Source organism: Triplophysa dalaica, chromosome 5, assembly GCF_015846415.1.
Source record: "Triplophysa dalaica isolate WHDGS20190420 chromosome 5, ASM1584641v1, whole genome shotgun sequence".
Lineage (NCBI taxonomy): Eukaryota > Metazoa > Chordata > Actinopteri > Cypriniformes > Nemacheilidae > Triplophysa > Triplophysa dalaica.
In genome coordinates this window covers 12,929,483-12,948,625 of record NC_079546.1, presented here as the reverse complement: position 1 = coordinate 12,948,625, position 19,143 = coordinate 12,929,483, and the positions used below count along the sequence as shown (strand labels likewise).

At 34.6% G+C, this 19,143-nt stretch overlaps 2 protein-coding genes and 1 pseudogene across 3 annotated transcripts; 1 reads left to right on the top strand and 2 right to left on the bottom strand.

The window, feature by feature from the left end:
* The first annotated feature begins 2,222 nt into the window (after positions 1-2,222).
* Positions 2,223-7,838, top strand: pyroxd1 (pyridine nucleotide-disulphide oxidoreductase domain 1). Of its 2 annotated transcripts, none has more exons than XM_056748440.1 (12): positions 2,223-2,515; positions 2,619-2,699; positions 2,862-2,981; positions 3,058-3,186; positions 3,331-3,404; positions 3,629-3,798; positions 4,303-4,373; positions 4,533-4,635; positions 4,728-4,840; positions 4,996-5,118; positions 5,284-5,421; positions 7,241-7,838. In XM_056748440.1, exons 1-12 carry the CDS (start codon positions 2,447-2,449, stop codon positions 7,487-7,489), a joined length of 1,440 nt encoding a protein of 479 aa, XP_056604418.1. In that variant the 5' UTR covers positions 2,223-2,446; the 3' UTR covers positions 7,490-7,838. The 2 variants fall into 2 exon arrangements, with proteins under 2 accessions (XP_056604418.1, XP_056604417.1); XM_056748439.1 differs by having other exon boundaries at positions 2,224-2,515; positions 4,300-4,373.
* A 1,002-nt stretch (positions 7,839-8,840) lies between these two features.
* LOC130420904 (protein mono-ADP-ribosyltransferase PARP11-like) lies at positions 8,841-11,353 on the bottom strand (annotated as a pseudogene).
* Positions 11,354-14,597: 3,244 nt separating this feature from the next.
* Positions 14,598-17,909, bottom strand: LOC130420283 (protein mono-ADP-ribosyltransferase PARP11-like). The gene is made up of 8 exons (XM_056747454.1): positions 17,564-17,909; positions 17,162-17,315; positions 16,938-17,058; positions 16,768-16,843; positions 16,585-16,657; positions 16,383-16,510; positions 15,889-16,040; positions 14,598-15,650 (listed from the first exon to the last, which is right to left on the bottom strand). The coding sequence occupies exons 2-8, from the start codon at positions 17,312-17,314 to the stop codon at positions 15,334-15,336; spliced, it is 1,020 nt and encodes a 339-aa protein (XP_056603432.1). The 5' UTR covers position 17,315; positions 17,564-17,909; the 3' UTR covers positions 14,598-15,333.
* Between the last annotated feature and the right edge of the window lie 1,234 nt (positions 17,910-19,143).

Genomic DNA, 19,143 nt, shown 5'->3' with positions numbered 1-19,143 from the left:
ATTATGGCGTTGTACAAAATATGTGTTTATCCCACCATGACATCACTTCTATTCTGATCTAAGCGTATCAAACAGCACGGGTGGCTCTTGTACTAATAAAAAAACTGAAAACCCGATTGGATATGGTCACGGATAATTTGGTTGTTGTTATATCTATCATAATGACGTAGATGACCCCACTTAGTCCATGAGAGGTTAAAGGCTACAGACACTGTTTAATGCAGTTACTATGGCTGCATTGGCTGGCACAGAGATCTATCAGATCCATTACTTTCATGGATACCACAAACAGAGAAAGATAGGCTTCAAATGTGACTCTTCATTTAATTGGATAATTCACTTGTTCTCTTTCATTAGTGTAATGAAAAGTTTATTAAAAGCCTGTCACATTTTTTCCAGTGCAGCAGATGCTTCATGTCTCTGATCAGAGGTCAGATTTGGTTGTTTGGTTGTTGTGGCACCGGAGATTTACAGCAGCCAAAGCTCTTTATGGCACTCTTAGATATGTTTTATTTCACTTTCTCTTAGATGTTACAATTCTATCTGGAGGTTTAACTGGATAGTAGTTTTTAATTTTTTGTAGGGAAATTAAACTGCAAAGTGTTATTTTTCAATTTTTCTAAGTGTTTGTACTGTATATAGTGAGTGAAATAGTTCAACAGTTAATCTTAATTGTTAATAATTACATTAAAAACATAGTAAATATTCGTATTGTTATAGATGCTGAACATTAAAAATTAAATATAAATCAGCATCACATGTGCATACAGAGAATACTGTAGGTTAAAAATAACTTGAAATATTTACTCCCATAAAAGCTCCTGTCCAACAAACTATTCATCCAAATGTCCAGGGGCAGCTGTTCTAGGTGCAATCAAATAAGGGGGATGACGTGCAACAATTGGGGCAATGTTTTAACACGTCTGAGGGGCATATCAACATTATCAACATATCAACATTTAAAGGTCTGATGCGATAATTCATATAACACTTCAATCTGTTGTCCTGATAAATTTCCACTCGTTCTGACACATTTGACACTCTTGGTTTATTTTAGGTCTGTGACTCACGAAAGCTACGCTCCCATATAGAATCAGGAAATAACATACATCATTTTATACATTTCAAAGGTAATCATCTTTAGTAGGATTTCCATTTGGAGTAGCGAATCCAATGTGAAGTACAGTGTAGGCAGATTTTAAACCGTTTAACTAAAATAATGTATGTTTACATTATGTAAAAAAATAATGAAAAAAATATTTAATTATAACATTGAAATGGTACATTGTACCTTTCTAAAATGCCTAAGTTTCACCACAGACTTTACAAACTATAGAGAATGTGAAGCTGACGTCACTCTTTATGTTGCATGTTGCAGTGGTGCCACCATGGGAGCATCATACATCGAAAGTGAAAGAACCAGAAGCTTTTCCTCTGCATAATGCTTTTGCAGTTTTTAACACAGCAAGACCGACCTACCATAGTTATATTTCCTAATCAAACAAGAAAAACGAAAAACTGCATTGAACACACTAGTCCCAATCTTCCCTTGATGGCTCAACATTCAACACAGTGTGACGTAGCTTCACATTTTCTATACAGGTGTAATGCACAAGCTGCTGTTGCTCTAGTTTTATACGGAAAAAACTGCATATACTAGGTTAGGTATGTTTTGATGCAGGTTTGACCAGTTTAAACCAGCTATGGACCAGCACATGAGCAGCTAAGGACCAGCTTAAACCAGCACATGATCATTTTAAACCAGAACATGACCAGTTTAAACCATCTTTAACCAGCGCTCACATGACCAGCTAAACCAGCACAAAACACCACCAAAACATTTCAAACAAGCATATATTCTGTTTTTTTCAACAAGGTCAATTTATGTGTTTAATTTGGCTAATTATTTATTTTTAATTTGGCTAATTATTTATTTTTAATTTGGCTAATTATTTATTTTTTGGAAACAACATGTTGTCTTTATGATAGCACACTTTCTACTAACGATGTGTCAATGGGTCTATAGTTGACATTAGCTGTGCAAAATCGGAACATTTTTCATCCCTTACCTCAATACTAAGACAAAAAGTGATTTGTGCCTATGCAACTGATACTTTATATTTCTTTTTTAATAACTGCCAAAACATTTTAATTTTGTTTAAACTCTACGAAAAGTACTGACGTTTTTGGATCGCCGTATTTCGCATGTTTGACCCTAGACGGTTTCCGTAGTGTTCTGATAAAGGTAAACAAGGAAGTCAACGCTTCAATCTTAAAATAGTCGCAATACGCTTTGTCCAGCGGTGTTTATCAGTGTTTTCTCTGGTCAATTTGAATATGCATGTCTAACACAGCAATCGTCTATAAAACGACAAACAGCGTACTTGTTCAGACTCAAATAAAGTTCGTTATAGCACACGAAGCTTTAACCATGTGCTAAAGTTCAATGGCTTCAGATAGAGACCCATTTGTGATCGTAGGTGGAGGGATCGCAGGAGTAACTTGTGCAGAACAGGTAGCAACACGCTCTTTACCCATCCAGACTGGTTTGACAACTAACCTAGTTAATACTTCATCTTACTTATGCGTTTCGAGTCTCATGCTTTCCCATTTTCTAGCTCGCATCGCAGTTCCCATCTGAAGAGGTTTATCTTTTGACAGCCTCCCCATTAGTTAAGACGGTTACAAATTTCAAGCAGGTTTGTTTCAAATTCACATTCAACCAGGTTTGAGATTGAAGTTATAATCTTGAATTCAGGTTTGGTTATTATTTTGAAAGAACACAAACACTTAAAACAACTATTGCGTTGACTGATTTTACAAGAGAATCTTCAAAGTGTTTTTTTACTATCTATATGTAGGTTTCAAAGACCTTGGAGGAATTCAATGTAGAGGAACAGCCATCCAGTGTTTTAGAAGAAAAATATCCCAATCTAAAAGTCATACAGTCTACAGTCAAACTACTGCAAGTTAAGCAACATGTATGTTCGAGCAAACACATTATTCTTAAAACGTTTTCCTTACTAGATTTTTAATCATAACTGTCCATTCCCTCAGCTTGTGCAGATAGAGAATGGCCAGACGTTCCACTACAAAAAGTTGTGCCTCTGCAGCGGGGCCAGACCCAAGCTTCTTACCCAGGACAACCCGCACGTTCTGGGCATACGAGACACAGACAGTGCTCAGGTACACTGGATTTATTTAATGGTCAATACATAAACGTCCTAAGGATGAGAAGTGTACATTCTCGTTTTTAACTGTACATCCATGATCTGGTTGGTGTTAATGTCCAAAGAAAGGGAAAAAAATCTTTGTATGTTATTTTCACAGGAGTTTCAAAAGCGCTTATCAAAAGCAAAAAGGATTGTTTTGGTTGGAAATGGAGGAATCGCTTTAGAATTGGCGTGAGTATCTTATAGAAAGCACTATGAATAAAAATACTTATGAATACTATACAAACCTATTTAACTGGACAGTGGACACATGATCTTTCATGTCTTTTGAAGACTTTTAAAAGTTTATTTTGCTAACTCTCCATGTTTATGTTATTACATAATTGTATTATTGTAATTATTATTATTGTATACCGTAACTGCGGTTCTATTGTATCTGCTATATATTTTTGCAGATATGAAATTGATGGTTGTGAGGTGATTTGGGCCATAAAGGATAAAGCCATAGGAAACACATTCTTTGATGCGGGAGCTGCCCAATTTCTCATTCCCTCCCTTGAACCTGACAAAAAAGACAGATCGTTGCCCTGCAAAAGAGCACGTTACACTACTGACAAGACAGGAGGTATGAATTCACCTTAGACATTGGTTTGGGATGCATTTCCCTCTAAATGAATCACAGCTTTTTACTATTACAGACTTGACTGTACTGTACTTCAATCAGTGTGAAAAGCTCACATTAAAAACAAAAAGAGTGTGCTGCTGCCCTCTTGTGACGGATCCTTTAATAATTAAAATCTTTACTTCACAAATATTCTGAGATTAAATTAGACTTTGGACACTATGAACACACCGTTCTATTATTAAATATTATTGGGGACAATCTAAAATAGAATTGCTTACTGACATACTTTTGTTAGTTATATTGTACATAATATTGTTAGTTATTTACATACCTAATATAAACTGGATCATGGGACTCCCCCTGTATGATGGGTGCTTTTAGATGGTTTTAGTTTACTGTCCACTCTAAATCATCCAAAGAAAAAGAAATGAAAGGTTATGCATCAAAAAAACATAAGAGCAAACCTTTTTCCAGACGTTTGACTGGTAGTGTATTTTAAAGCAGGCCAGAGTGGGGTTGGCAGCGCCCTGGGCCCGGATTGGCATGAGGGAGTTGAACTGACAGGAGCAGAGAAGGTTTGTATTCATGTTTCAATCTTTTTCACTGTACTACCGTTTTTTATTGCACCAAAGCATGCAAACTGTTTATTACACATCTGTTTTAATTACGTGAATCTGATTGGTCAATTATGGTATAATTCTCCACGAATCTCATTGTTTTTCTCCATTTCCCAGAGTTCCAGTAGCACCCATATAGAATATGAGTGTGAAGTTGAGAAAATCTACTCGCAGCAAGACTTCTTGATGTCTGATCTCAACAAAGAGAATTCTAAACTAGGTTAGTAGAAAACATTCACATTAAAGTTAAGCTCCAATTTTTTACAACTAAACTGTGAACAAAAACAATATAGTATCTATCTGTTTCTGTAGGATTGTGGCCAGTTTACGTTTACCTAAACAATGGTATGGCTTATGGCTGTGATTTCATTGTCAGCGCAACAGGGGTGGTGCCAAACACTGATCCTTTTCTCTGTGGCAACAATGTAACTATAAAAAAGAAATCATCATTAGAAATCTGACATATTTAATTCTGTGGTTTAGAAAGTAATGAGAAAAAAGCATACTTTTTGTGCTATATGTGGCTAACTGTATTTTTAAGCTGTTTATATGGATTTTGCATTGTGTGTGTCCCATCTAGTTTGAGCTGGCAGCAGATCATGGACTTAAAGTGGATGATCACATGCGGACATCTGAACAGGACGTGTACGCAGCAGGTGATGTGTGTACCATAGGCTGGAAGCCCAGTCCTCTTTGGCAACAGGTACAACACATGCACCTCTGGTATTATAGTTTTGATTTTGTGGGACAAACTGTTAGTCTTAAAATGACCTAGGTCCTCTAGGTAAGGATGTAGTCATAATTTTGGATGAACAATTGCTTTTAGTGGTAAAATCTTTCTGTCTTTTATGTTTCTGTTTTGTGTAAGATGCGCTTGTGGACTCAGGCACGTCAGATGGGCTGGTACGCTGCACGTTGTATGGCAGCAGAAGTGTTAGAGGAGTCTATAGATTTGGACTTTTGCTTTGAGCTCTTCTCACACATCACGAAGTTCTTTAACTACAAGGTGATTCTCTCCATTTTCATGTAATATTTAAAAACGTTTGCACTCTTTGTTCATCTGTCCCTTTGATTTTCTGTTTGATCTTAGATATTGCTGAAAGGTGCGCCATATAATTGAATTTTGCCTCAAATCAGAAATAATTACATATTTATTAGATTCTTATACTGTTAAATTAATGTTTTTGAATTTCCATCAACACATTTCAGAGACAGAACCACAAAATCAATAGAATATTTTGCAAAAAAAAAACTATAGTGAGTTGCATAAAATAACAAAGGGGCCCTAAGAATAAATGATAACACTTTACATTAAGGTTGTGCTTGTTAACATTGGTAAATGCATTAGCTACATTTAAAGTCCGGAAATTTGGCCTCTTTGTTGCCACACAAAATATTTTCTTTACGTGGGTCAGAGCACTGCCAGCGTGTTTAAAACATTTCGCATTGTATCAGGTCATCTGTCACGTTGATGTACAGATGACCTGATACAATGCAAAATGTTTAAAACATCACTAATATAGAATCAATTGTACCGTTGGTTATCGCTTCGTGCTTGATGTAGTCAAAAACTCTAATTAATAAATCACAATAGTGACGTCTTACCTGTCAATGCAATCCTTTCAGATGTGGGAGCCAACTCTCAAAATCCCTGTCAATATCAGCTTTTGCATTGGGACAAAGCTATCACTTAAGCTCTCCGGAGCGCAAGGTTACTTTGTTATAGATGTAATCTTTAGAATTTAATACATTTAGATTTCACATGACTTTCCCCAGATGATCGCATTATAACACAACCATCTAGATGATGATTATTCTAAGCTACTTTTATAAGAATGAACAAAACTCTGTCATCTGTAGCAGTGCCGCTGCAACGCCATCCACACACCAGTGATAAACTAGCCGGTTCCTCTCCTTTGTGTTTACGGACGTGATGTTATGACACAAAGAGGATGCATAGGGCGACCTGATAGTGCAGATTATAAATCTTTATTATACCGTTGTGAAAAAAGATAAGATAAGACCATTGTTTTTAGCACCGGCCTGTCTATGTATTTACTCAATAATTGATTTCTAATTATTTTTACCCCAAAATTATCGCAGATTGTAGCTTTAACTAATAATGAACAATATAGTTGTTCAGCATGTAATATAATCCTTGTTAATGAAAACTAATGTCAGTACAATTGCTCATGTTAGTTTATGGTGTATTAACTAATGTTTACAGTTACAACATTTGATTGTCAAGGTTAAGATTAACATAAACTATTATGAATCAATTCTTTAGAAGTATTGTTTATTGTAAGGTCATTTTAACTCATGTATTTACTCCGTGTTAACAAATACAACCTTATAAAGTGTGTCAGAAAGTCCCATAGTTTTCTATAGATGAGGTGGGAGTAAATTAATCTTAAGAATTATTGCCCTCTTTATGTAAATGAACAAAAATACATATTATAAAATAAAATTAACTACATATGGTCACTATGTACTATCTGTATAATGACAAATCTTTTTCAAATATTTCTCTTTCTTATTGATTTATTTTTTCTTATTTATAATGTCTAAACGGGATATCTGGTAATTGATGTATTATCTAATTCTGTAAGTAGTCCGTATGCATTGTGGATATAGGGTTTACTGGTAATTCATAATGACCAATGGAATGTAATACGAAAACATACAGAAGTATTATGCATTTCTTTATTGCTTTCATTGTTCCTTACAATTCTGCATTCTGCTTGGTAACTCAGGTGAACTCCTAATCTCAAAATACTTAATTTGCAGACACTTTATATTTATGCCCTCTTTTTTGTTTGTTTTAGGTGGTTTTGCTAGGAAAGTTTAATGCCCAGGGATTGGGTCAGGACCATGAGCTTCTTGTGCGCTGTACTAAAGGTCGGGAGTATGTGAAGGTGGTTCTGACTGGGGGCAGAATGGTTGGGGCCGTCCTAATTGGAGATTCTGATCTTGAAGAAACCTTTGAGAATCTCATTCTCAACCAAATGGACTTGTCCCGCTATGGCGAAGAGCTGCTTAACCCTAATATTGATATTGAAGACTACTTTGACTGAATATTTGTGGCTAGCCAGTCCTATTCCCTTAAAATCATAAATAACTTTATTTAAACAAAGCCAAATGTACAAAACAAACTGAAAGTAATTAGTATATTATATTCATTTCTATTGAAACTTTGCAATTCATATATTTGATTTGATCCTTAATTTGGATGTGTTGTTTTCTCACATAATGAGAAACATTTTGTCAAGTCATTCTTTTGGGATCATTACTGAAGCAATGAACTCATTATCCATAAAACATATTGCGGTTTCTGGGTTGAACTTCAACGCTCATAATTTCTCACTTCTATATTGTGTGATTTGGCTGGTCATGTAAATAAAAGATGTTCATGATAACTTTAAAGCAGGTGATGCTTAATTGCATTTGATCTGTCATTATTACAGTGCAGTTACATTAAGGATCATTTGAATGCTTGGCTAAATACCAACCATGTGTGTTTAATTTAGATTTAAACTGGGACCGTGTGACTGAGACCTGAATAGTGCCGGAAAAACTAATCCAGAGTGCAGGTGCAACATAAGAAAAAGCTCTTCCACCTTTGCTGGATTTTGGGGTGAGCAAAACAAAGCTAAATGCTTATTGCTGGCTGAGACACAGGAGGTAGCTTTTTTAACAGATTTCTTTGGATGGGATTCTTCACAATAAACAGTGTTTGTGATGAAACTGCTCAATACTTATAAAGATAATTATTATTATAAAAAGATATAAATGTTTTAAAACAAACTTGGTGAGACTTATAAGTAGTTTGTTACAGAACTGGTGCTGTTTCTAGAATTGTTGTGACATATTTCAGTTTACATATAATTCCATTATACTTATGTTTAAATTTAAATTCTACATACTGTTTGGTAGCTGAGTATCAACGCTGAATCTTTTTGTCTCAAACACGCTTCATTGTTCTGTTTTAATTGTGGTTGTTTTCTGGAAGGTTTAATGCACAAGGTCGAGACAATGAGCTTTTTGAGCACTGTAGTAAAGGTCAAGAAGTACGTGTTTATGGCTCTTGAGACTGATCCAATTATAGACAGATGATCATCATACACCTTTTAAACAATTGTACTTAAAAGAATGTGTTTTTAAACACATATTTAATTGTTTAGCCACAGAAGTCTCACTGCAAACTTGCACCATCGGTTTTAAATGCTTTTACAGACTAAGTGACACTTCTGCAGTAGACTGCAGCTTTAGGAAACATTTACTGATCAAAGTATAGACCAAGTATAAAAAAAAGACTGAATATATTTTATTTATGAGAATCATGAGTCAAACCATTCTTTTTCTTTATAGATTCTGGAACAATCGTTTACCTTGATTTTAAAGACCTTCAAAGTTGTCTCTCCTAGTTCAAACAATTCTTTACAAACCACTGCATTCCTTAGGCTTCTCATTGCATCTGAGTAAATATAAAAGGTTCAATTCAAATGCTTTAACATTAACTGGTTATGTCAATAATTTGATATACAAAAGCTCTAAAACACCCTATTTAGCTACACCTCAATGCGGTTGCAAAGCAACACAGCAAATAGAACACATAATTCTATATTTTGTCCACACTGGATTCGGTGCAACACAACGTAACAAATGCCATGTTCTTAATGGTTTGTCGTGTCAAGTTGCTTCGCTCGCGTCTGGTGAGGTGCAAATGTTTCCAATATTTGTTAACCAAAAAAAGTTGCGTTGCTTGCATCTGGTGTAGACAGGTTGTGAGTGTATGCAATATTTGTTAACCAAAAACACCTTATTACACCAAATGACCCCCTTTATTTCAATATAAGCTCATTGAAAGCTGTAGTTACAGCGATACTGCAGCACATACTCAGGATAGATCTGATTCGAATCAAAGATAGCAAAAGTCTTTGGGAAAATAGGATCGTCTACACAGCTATCATATATGCATTCATCCTGGTCATCGTTAGGGGTACAATAATCCTCTTGTCCTTGTGTGTAATTCCCAACAATAACACGAGCAAGCACTATTATCTTAATGCCCAAGTTTGTCATTCTACTGTACTTCAAAGCATGGGGAGCATATTTTGCAAAGTAGGTTCCTGCCAAGAATAAAACAGTTAATACATTATTCATTTCTGTTTAAAAACAACCAAGAATATCGTAATCACAACGCACCTTTGCCATATAGATGTAACCCTCTCTTTCTGTCTGATAGTCTACAGTTAAAATTAAATGTGGAAATAGAGTGGAGGTTTTCCGCACTTGTGCCATGAAACAGATTTTGCTCTTCAATTGCTGACTGCCCTTTGATCCTCATCAACTGAATTTTTTTCCTATAAATTCACAAAACAGGTATATTTGTATATTAAAGGGTATAGTGTGTACAAATAATCCGTTAATATGTTTCTCAAATATATCTCCTCTTGTTTTCACAGAAGAAAGCGTCATACAGGTTTTGAATGACATGCAAATAAAAATGATGACAGAATTTTTATTTTAGGGTAAACTCAAAAAGACTCCACTCCAATATGCCTTAGCAACCTAAATTTTATGTAAGTATTTATTTTTTGGCATAATTTAAATTTAAACCAAAGAATTTGGTAAGTGGTAGCAGATGGAGGGAAGAGTTATGCTCCGCCCAATGGATGTGGCTTGAACTGGTGGTCCGTTCGGTGAAATGAGTTGACTTGATTGGCTACAGGTTTATGTTGTTATAAACAGACCTCATTTTGTCTACTTTCTTAGTGGATACTCAGCAATGGTTTAAAATGATAACTTTACACATGGTTGTTAAGCATTAAGAAATGCCACACAAACATATAACAACATAATAGATCGATTTCTGTCAAAAGAAGCTATTCTTATTACCTACAAAACAATTCCCAAAGGTCCTTGTTCTGTATTCTGAAGATTGACTCAATTGGTTCCTCCAGTAAGCCAACATTCCTGACAAAACACTCAATCTCCTGATACTCACTGGTATGCCTTCTCAAAGGGAATGCCTAAATAAGAGGGGTCAATGTTTTAAAAGAGGTTTTAACCACCAATACAGATTTGACAAAAAAATTTTTAAGGTAAGTACCTGATAAGGTTGCTTGGGATCAAGATTTTCCCAGTGTGCCGGTTGAGGTGGGGTAAGATCAATACATTTGCATCTGTTTGCATGACAGGTTGGATTTTAATGTGTTAAATTCCAAGGCTTTTACTATGTCGGTGTTGCACAAATGATTGTCTTTTATATTTATAGCTATTTGTGTTTAATTTTTCGTTTTTTTGCGGCAAATGCAGCAATATGCATTCATTTAATGTCTATAACGTCTACATACTTATTGTCCAAGAATTTGTAAAATCTCACCTGAACCCATTTTCGGTCAGAAGACTGCGCGCAATCTGCCTTGTTTGCCCAGTATTTAAATTGACCTGAATGCTTGCTAAAATTGAAAACACTTTAATGGATAAAAACTGATAATAAAAAAAAAATGATACTGACATTCATCCATTCATGACGGGCGTTGTTACAGAACCTGAATACAAATTGTTACTAAATCTTCTTACCTGCAAAGTTAATCTGGAAATGTTCTGCCGCAGTGGTAATGTTTATAACCCCATATGGGTTTCTAATGTAATATGTCTCTAGTTGAGCACTGGACATAAGACTAAATGGCTCGTCCTAAAATAAAATATATAAATAGAAAATAAATAATAGAGGGAAAGCTATAAAATGAAAAGACATTAATGTCAACAATGAAATAATACACACAATAATTACCTCAACTTTCTGCCAGACACCACACTCTGCCTTGTAAAACCAGTTCCACTGTATATCAGATGTTTCCATAAATTCCACATCATCCTCAAACATCCTCAACTGTCTTTAAATGTAAAATCCAAATAAATCTATGTTTTTAAGCTTTAATCACAAGCAACAGTGGACACTTATTACAAAGAAGAAATCTCTACTGTGTGTACTGAATTCTACACAGGCAAATATATTCATAGGGGGCTGGACAGTATCGGTCAGTGCGCTGACTACATTTGGCTACACAATATCCCTACCCAACACAGTTTTGCATGTAAGTCAGGGATAGTTTTTGGTCTATATTTAAACACTCACTTAGGATGCGCAAGCATTGCATACCCATTGTACTTTTACACTGCAGTGTAGAGCGCAGTGTCTTTACAGCACCTACAAACAGTTGCAAGTATGATTTAATTAATTCAAGAGGCTTTTTATTTACTATCCATGTTGTTCGTACCATATAACTATAATTTTGTATTAACTTTTTTTTGTTCTCAGTCCTTTAGAAAGGCCATGTTGCTTCAAAGTCAATGTGTAATTTAAACAAAATTGAAGAATGAATCAATATGAAGTTATTTTGACCAAAATCTGGCCCAGACGAGGCCAAAATCAGTATGCAAAATGAGTGAAGTACATCAATTGTACATCAATGCCGCTACCATATTGGACAGGGCAAGACTGACCTGTAAATACTTGGTTCATGTTGTTAAAACATTTAGTCAAATGTTTTTAATTCACACACACATCAGAACCATCTTCATCAGTTTAAAAGTAATCATTTCAATTTTTTCCAAATATTTCCAAACTATAGTAAAAATATGTAACAATATTTTCATGAGGGCTTTAACTGAGATATCAGCAGATCACAAGTTAACAAATGGAATGGTCAAGGATATTATCAGTCGGTCTTGGAGAGCCATCCTCTGGCAAATTTTAGCTCTGCACTCACACGGTTTCATTTCACACAGCCTTAAATGAATTTCAATAACAGGCAGGCCAAAGTTCACCTGTTACCTTTTTAACGCTTACAATAAGCACCCAAGTGTGCACACCTGGCCCAAATATTAATTGCAAATATCTTAATTGCAAATATTATTTATTTCCATTCTTATATGTTTTATTAAAAACTATAAAGAGTGTTATTTGAGAGTGTACATAATTTCAGAAGAAATCGTTATGCCATCAATTTTGTGCAACCTTTGTAAACTCCTGTGATGATATTGTGTTTGCACCAGTAGGTGGGGACAAACGAGCATTGAGTTGAATATGTTACAAATAATTGGTCTAATAATACTTGTTGAATTAGTAGTATCTCATTGATGTCTATTGCTAATATTCGGTTATCAACATCATACAGGTCATACAGGTTTAAAATAACAAGAGGGTGAGTAAAAGTTGACAGAAATTTCATTTTTGGGTGAACAATCACCCTATCAGGTAGCCAATATATTTTAAATATAATATTTGAAGATGAACTCCTACTCAGAATATTAGTAATATATTTACAGATGGAACCAGTGTTTGCCCCTAGGTTAAGGTTTATCTGTCTAGTCCAATGTTATGAATTTCCATTCTGAATCTTTTGTTTGATTATTTTATAATATAGAAAAACTGTAGTTTTCATCGTGAATATACAACAAAGATACATGCTAATTCTTTGTATTAACGTGCATAAAATAAATTCTAACAAAAATTAAAAACAACTCACTGCATCTAAAAGGTTTACTGATAAACTTTGCACATATCTGTAAATTTTGTAATCTAGCTACCAAACTCTACTCTGATCCTAAAGAACACATTTTATTTACACTGTTGTAAAATGTACGTTTTTTAATGTACAATTTTATGGTAAGTCTTAAACCCCCTTCATGAGCACAAAAGTATATAAGAAAGGGATTTCCTAAAAAGTATTATGCCTGGAGAGCTTTACTCATAGCAAAAGCTCACCTGTGTAGTTCAAGAGCTGTAGTGTAACAGAATGGTAAGCGTACATTTAAGAAACATGCTTTTACTCTTTACCGTTTTAAGCCCATCGTCCCGATATAGTGGTCATTAAGTGGCGCAAAAGGCAGTCATAACATCGAGCAAACATTTGATTGATTTATTTAAGTTCCTTATGAAAACTGTTTCTAACAGTTTCGTATACCTTTAAAACATAAACAATTATAATTCAACAACTCTAATAGCAATAGATGCTATTCTGTTAAGTTAAGTATAAAAAAATCAACACATGCATCATACAGTTTACAGTTTGAAAGTTTATTTTGTTATATCCAACATGTAGCCATATGGATGATTTTATTTCTTCAGGTAGACCCTCACTTACAAAAAGGTTGGAGAGCTTTGTTGTATCTGTCATACCCCTCATTTACAACCTTAAACCACATGATTTCTGTTCCTCTGTCATATTTTCAGACCTTATTTTGTTATGTGTGTTAATGTGGTAGATTAGCAAATTCTTTTAACAAATTAAGATATTTCACTTTTCATAATGTAAGAGTTGTGTGAAGAGCTTTATTACTTGCTGAGAAATTGGGATTTAAAAATTACTTTTCCCTTTGAATGAACTTAAAACTCTTTAAGTCATATAAATCGAATGCTGTTATGTAAAGGTAATAGAAATAAGGAAATCTTGGGAGAATGTTTGAATCATAAAAACTACCCACACAAATATTTAAAATGATGTCGGAGGCTGAACTATAAAGTTTACTCAGTGTTGCGTTTATGTGATAATTTATAACAATTATTTATATTTATTTATTATTATAATTTTAACACATAATTTATGGTTATAAATTCCAATCCAAATCTATAAAAATATATATATTCTATAATGTTAATTAGATGTAATATGAAATAAATATGCACATCATTTCAAAAACTTTTTTTGTTTTAAGGGATTTTACTGTTGAATCTCATTCTGCATACAGTGTAGACTACAACAGACCTTTGTTTACAGAAATAATGCATTACAAATAAAATGAACATGAAATCAAGGATTATTTTTGTAATCTCATTGGGAAGATTGATATAATTGTGACCATTTAGAGAACTTCATCAAAACAATACCTTTTTAATATGCTGTACTTGACACAAAAGTTCCACACTAAAAAAGGTGTATTTATAGTTGACAGGTAATGCAAATTTGTGCTGTGACGGAAAAAAAAACGAAACTGTAAATGTAAAACGAAAGGTTTTCAAAATTCTGCTATGTCACACCACAGGACACGTGTACCCATTTGCAGTGCACTGAATTTCACTGCATCTGCCTGTATATGCAACTTACACATGGTTGAATGGTCTGGTAAATAATTTAAAGTAAATGGTCTTCTAAGTTGATCCTTTCGATATAATGCACTTTTAGTTACATTTATTGCATGTTTTTTTGACAACTGGCCATAAACACAACTTTCTTTTGTTGGACATACAGTATCCTGGAGCTTATATACATATCATGAGGTAGATTATGAAAAACCGTAACTACAACAAAAAAGTTACATATGCAGATGAAAGAACATTGCTTGGGTATCCGATATCCATGAAATCACTGAAGATAAATGTCTACAAACAGGTTTTTTCATAATACCATAGTATTTCACACAGCACTTGAGTTTCCCCAAGGCAGGACTCTTTTACATTCAAAGAGAAAGAAAATTAATGGGATGGCATCTTTCATGCAGTTAATCTTTCAAAGTTGTTATCCAAACTCTGCCTAACTCCCTGAATATTAAGATATACAAATGAATAAAAAAGAACACTATTAAAATGAATCAACTGTTTTTAAAAAATATGATTTTCAGTGTTTTATAAACTAATTCAAATTAACAAATACCTTGCTGTGTTAACATCTGCATTAATAACAATAAATGGCTTGATGGGATGCAAAAACTGACCATCAAAGCAACAAGAAATGGTGCCTATTGATTTTTTGTCCACATTTACATATATACATTTTATACATGTCATCTAGGCCCCCAAAGGCACTTTCAAAGAATCGGTTACTTTTCCAACTCCGCTGTGAGAAAATTAGTGTCCAAGTTTATTAGAATGGAAAAAAGTATATCAGGGTTTTTTTGGTGCTTGTTATCTTCAGTAAAATTCAATAAGGTACTCTGGATAGATCTGGTTGCTGTCAAATATGACAAAGATCTTGGGGTTCATCATGTCATCCACACAGCTGTCAAAGAAGTTGGCAATACTCGTGTCCTTAGAAGGCGGTCTGCAGTACAGAGGGTGACCCAATGTATGTTCCCCGACTAGAACCCTTGCCAGCAACATACACCTGTACGGTGGCTCATTCTGGAAAATGGGGGGTGCTAGACCATGTCTTTGTAGTATGAAATTATGCTTGCTAGTCGAATGGCAAAACTTGCTTGAATACTTTGCGTCACGAGCAAAATAGCTTCCTGTGGACACATATATGTAATGGAAGCAAATTAAAATATGTTCGCTCAATGATACTAATGTAAAAATGTAAAACTTTTATTCTAATAAAAATCAATATACTATTATTTCAAACATCTAATGTTAAGTGTAAACACATTTTTTCTTATATGTTACATATGCTAACATGTTTTGGAACTAGTTCTTGTACATCTCTACATACAGTACTTTTACAGTAGCAGAATAACCTTGTGACCCTACCTTTGCCATAGACATCACCATTGCTTCCAGTGAGACGCCAATCAAAGTTGTATGTACATATGGCCTGTACATTGCTGTGGCCTGTTCCGTGAAAAAGCATCTTTTCTTCAATGTCTACGACACGCTTGACCTTTCTCAGCTGGGCCTTCTTCCTATAATACATTGACATTTATTTGTTAAACAAATGCATTTATCCAAAGCGAATTACAAATGAGAAATACAAATATAGACTAAATTATTACCTTACCATATTAACCACTGGGTCTGGCAACTAGCTTCTTACTAGCTCTGCTAGTTGTAGTCACTTATTTAACTTAGCATATTCTTTCTTTTACTTTTAAATCATTATTCATATATATTAATTTATTCTGCCAAACAACCATGTAACAAATGCTATACTGTACAATCGCTTTTTCATTATCACAAAATGCATATATAACAAGGTAATACACAACCGACAGTACGGTATACTGCTTTTTGAAATAATTACAAACCTGCAGAAAAACTCCCACAGGTCCAGGTTCTGTATTCTCTGAATGGATCTGATGGGCTGACTCATGGTTCTCTCATATAACCTGGCCACTTCTTTATACTCGAATGTGTCTCTGTTTAAAGCAATTAGCTTGATAGAAACAGTTATAGTCAAAAAGTGAAAAACTTTTGTAATAATGAGATTTACTTGATACTTTTAAATACCTGATAGGGCTCAGCTGTATTAACCCTTTCCCAGTGACTCGGAACAGGGAGGGCAAAGTTATCACAGATGAATCTGTGAAACAGCATTACAATGGTCACAAATGTATTCATGTAATAATACTGTAAAAGATTAAAAATAAAAGTTCATAATAAATTATAATAAAAGCTTTATATTGTGTTTACCTAAAATCAGTAGCTGAACTTAAGGCTCTTTTGATGGGCCTCTCTTTTCCAGTTGTCACATTTACTTGTTTCATAGCTAGAAATAGGAAAATGTTAAGACAGCCCCTAAGTCATTAACAAATAAACAAATCTAAAATGATTATAAATACTTCATTTGTTTGATAACTTACTGGAAAAGTCTAACTTATAGGTATATTTTGCAGTGTAGAAGTCCATTGAACCAGTCAGATTTTTCAAGTAGTTTTGCTCAATTTGCTCAGTGGTGATAGAACAACCTGTGCTTGGAACTTCCTATAGCAAACATGAACACAGGAAAAACAATGAGGAAAAGATGCAGAAGGCCAACTGATGAAGTGCTATTTTAGCATCAGAGGAGATAGACATAAAGACATACTTCAAACATATGCCAAACGCCACATTCAGCAAGGTAAAACCAGTTCCATTTGGCCTCATGTGTGTCCATCTCCTCGTCACATGACTCTTCATTGTGGGGCCTCAAGCAGACCCCTGGGCTCTCCAGATGTTTGTCAGTAGCCACACAGTGCATCCTCAAATCAAATACACCAATATGTCAATCAAGTCACACTGTGATCAAGTCTTGACAATCTAGTCAAGCTACCCACCGATATGCATTTATTGATAAGAAGCCTCAATAAGGAACTGACCCTCTGATTTGAGTTAAGCGTTTCAAAAATCATAACAGAATGATCTAATATAGTTAAACTTTTAATATTCCACACGTTTTTGGAATGAACGTTAACTGTAATACGTGTTGTGTTAAATGTATTATGCATACCTTTCTAAATATTTGATTCTCCTTGGCGTTACGTGTTCAAAGAATGTAAGTCCTCACCGGTATAAACCAAGCTGCATTTTGCTATAAACATGAAATCATGCTTTCATTTAATAATCTTTCGTTTCGTTTCCTATGTATCTCCGATTCTCCGGATGTTGTTATCGTTCTCTTCACTTCCGCCTTTGTCAGACATGACGTCACGGGTCCTTGATTCTTAAGGGCTCAGCATACTACATTCGAAATCAAAAAACGACCGTCTGTGACCTGATTTCGACCCAAATCTGGTCCAAACGACAATTCGTTTCACTAGTTCGCCGCAGCAAACAGAACTCTGCGGAAAGTCCGTGTTGGCCGGTAAACACCCTCAAGCCACCATTGGTCCATGGCCATTACGTAATAGTGGGTGTGTAGTGGCATCCGGTCTGTGGGAGATAACGCGTCCGTTTATTTTGCTGGTGAGATAAGTCTACATAAAAAACGACAACATTAAGCAGCATGAATGCTTTTGAATGTCGCGTTACATAGATGGTACGGATGTACTAGGGGTTGGCGGATCGATCTTGAAATATCAATGAGGTTGTATCGAAAATGATCGATCCTAACATAAAATGTTTTTACTGCAGATTTTATTAATTAACTAATGTAGCTAATAATTGTATAATAAAGAAGAACTATTTATTTCCCATACACATTGTTTTGCACACGCTGCTCCTCCCTGCCCTTCTGTGTTTTGTAGTCCGCTATAACGTGACTCATCAGCGCCAAGTGTTCACCTCTGTGAATAAAAACACTGCAAAATGCGATGTACCACCTTTGGTGGTAAAAAGCCAAAGACGATAAGTACTTCATTATTTAAACACTATTTTACTTTGTTTATCAAACAATTGTGTGCACTTTGTTTATAAATTCACTTAATAATAGTGTAATGAAAGGGAAACATGTTAATTTGTTATATTATTGTGTATAAACATAACAATGAAAAAGAAACGGAAAAGCAGTTTTAAAAGCTTTGTTCTTCAGTAATAATTTTGTGCACTTCGGGTTTTTTAAGCCTGAGAAGTAAGGATAGAGAAATTGTTTTGTTATATATCGGTTTTCTATTCTGTTAATCTATCATTGTTACTATTTTTCAGTAATAATTTGGTGCAAGGTTCATGCTTGCGAATTATATTACAGGAATAGATAACTAAATAAATGTATTTATTTGGTTTAATTATGTTCCAAGTTTTAACATCTACATGATTAAATAACCTATAGGCACATTAAGAGCACAAATCACAGAATAGTTTTGTGGTCATGAAAATGTATTCAGATTTAGCAAATGATAGATGCATTCATCTGATAAACCATGACATTTCATCCACAGGAAAGTAAATGTAAATTCAAGTGAATGCTTCTAAAAGTATTGCCATCTGTATCGGCAATACTTGCTCTACATTTAGCCTACTTGGTATCGTATCGATACCAAATTTTACAGTATCGCCCACCACTAAAATGTACCCACACACCTCTACGATCACTCTCACCACGTGCATAAGTCATGTATACCCCGTCGCTTACGTCATGTAAACCCCTATTGC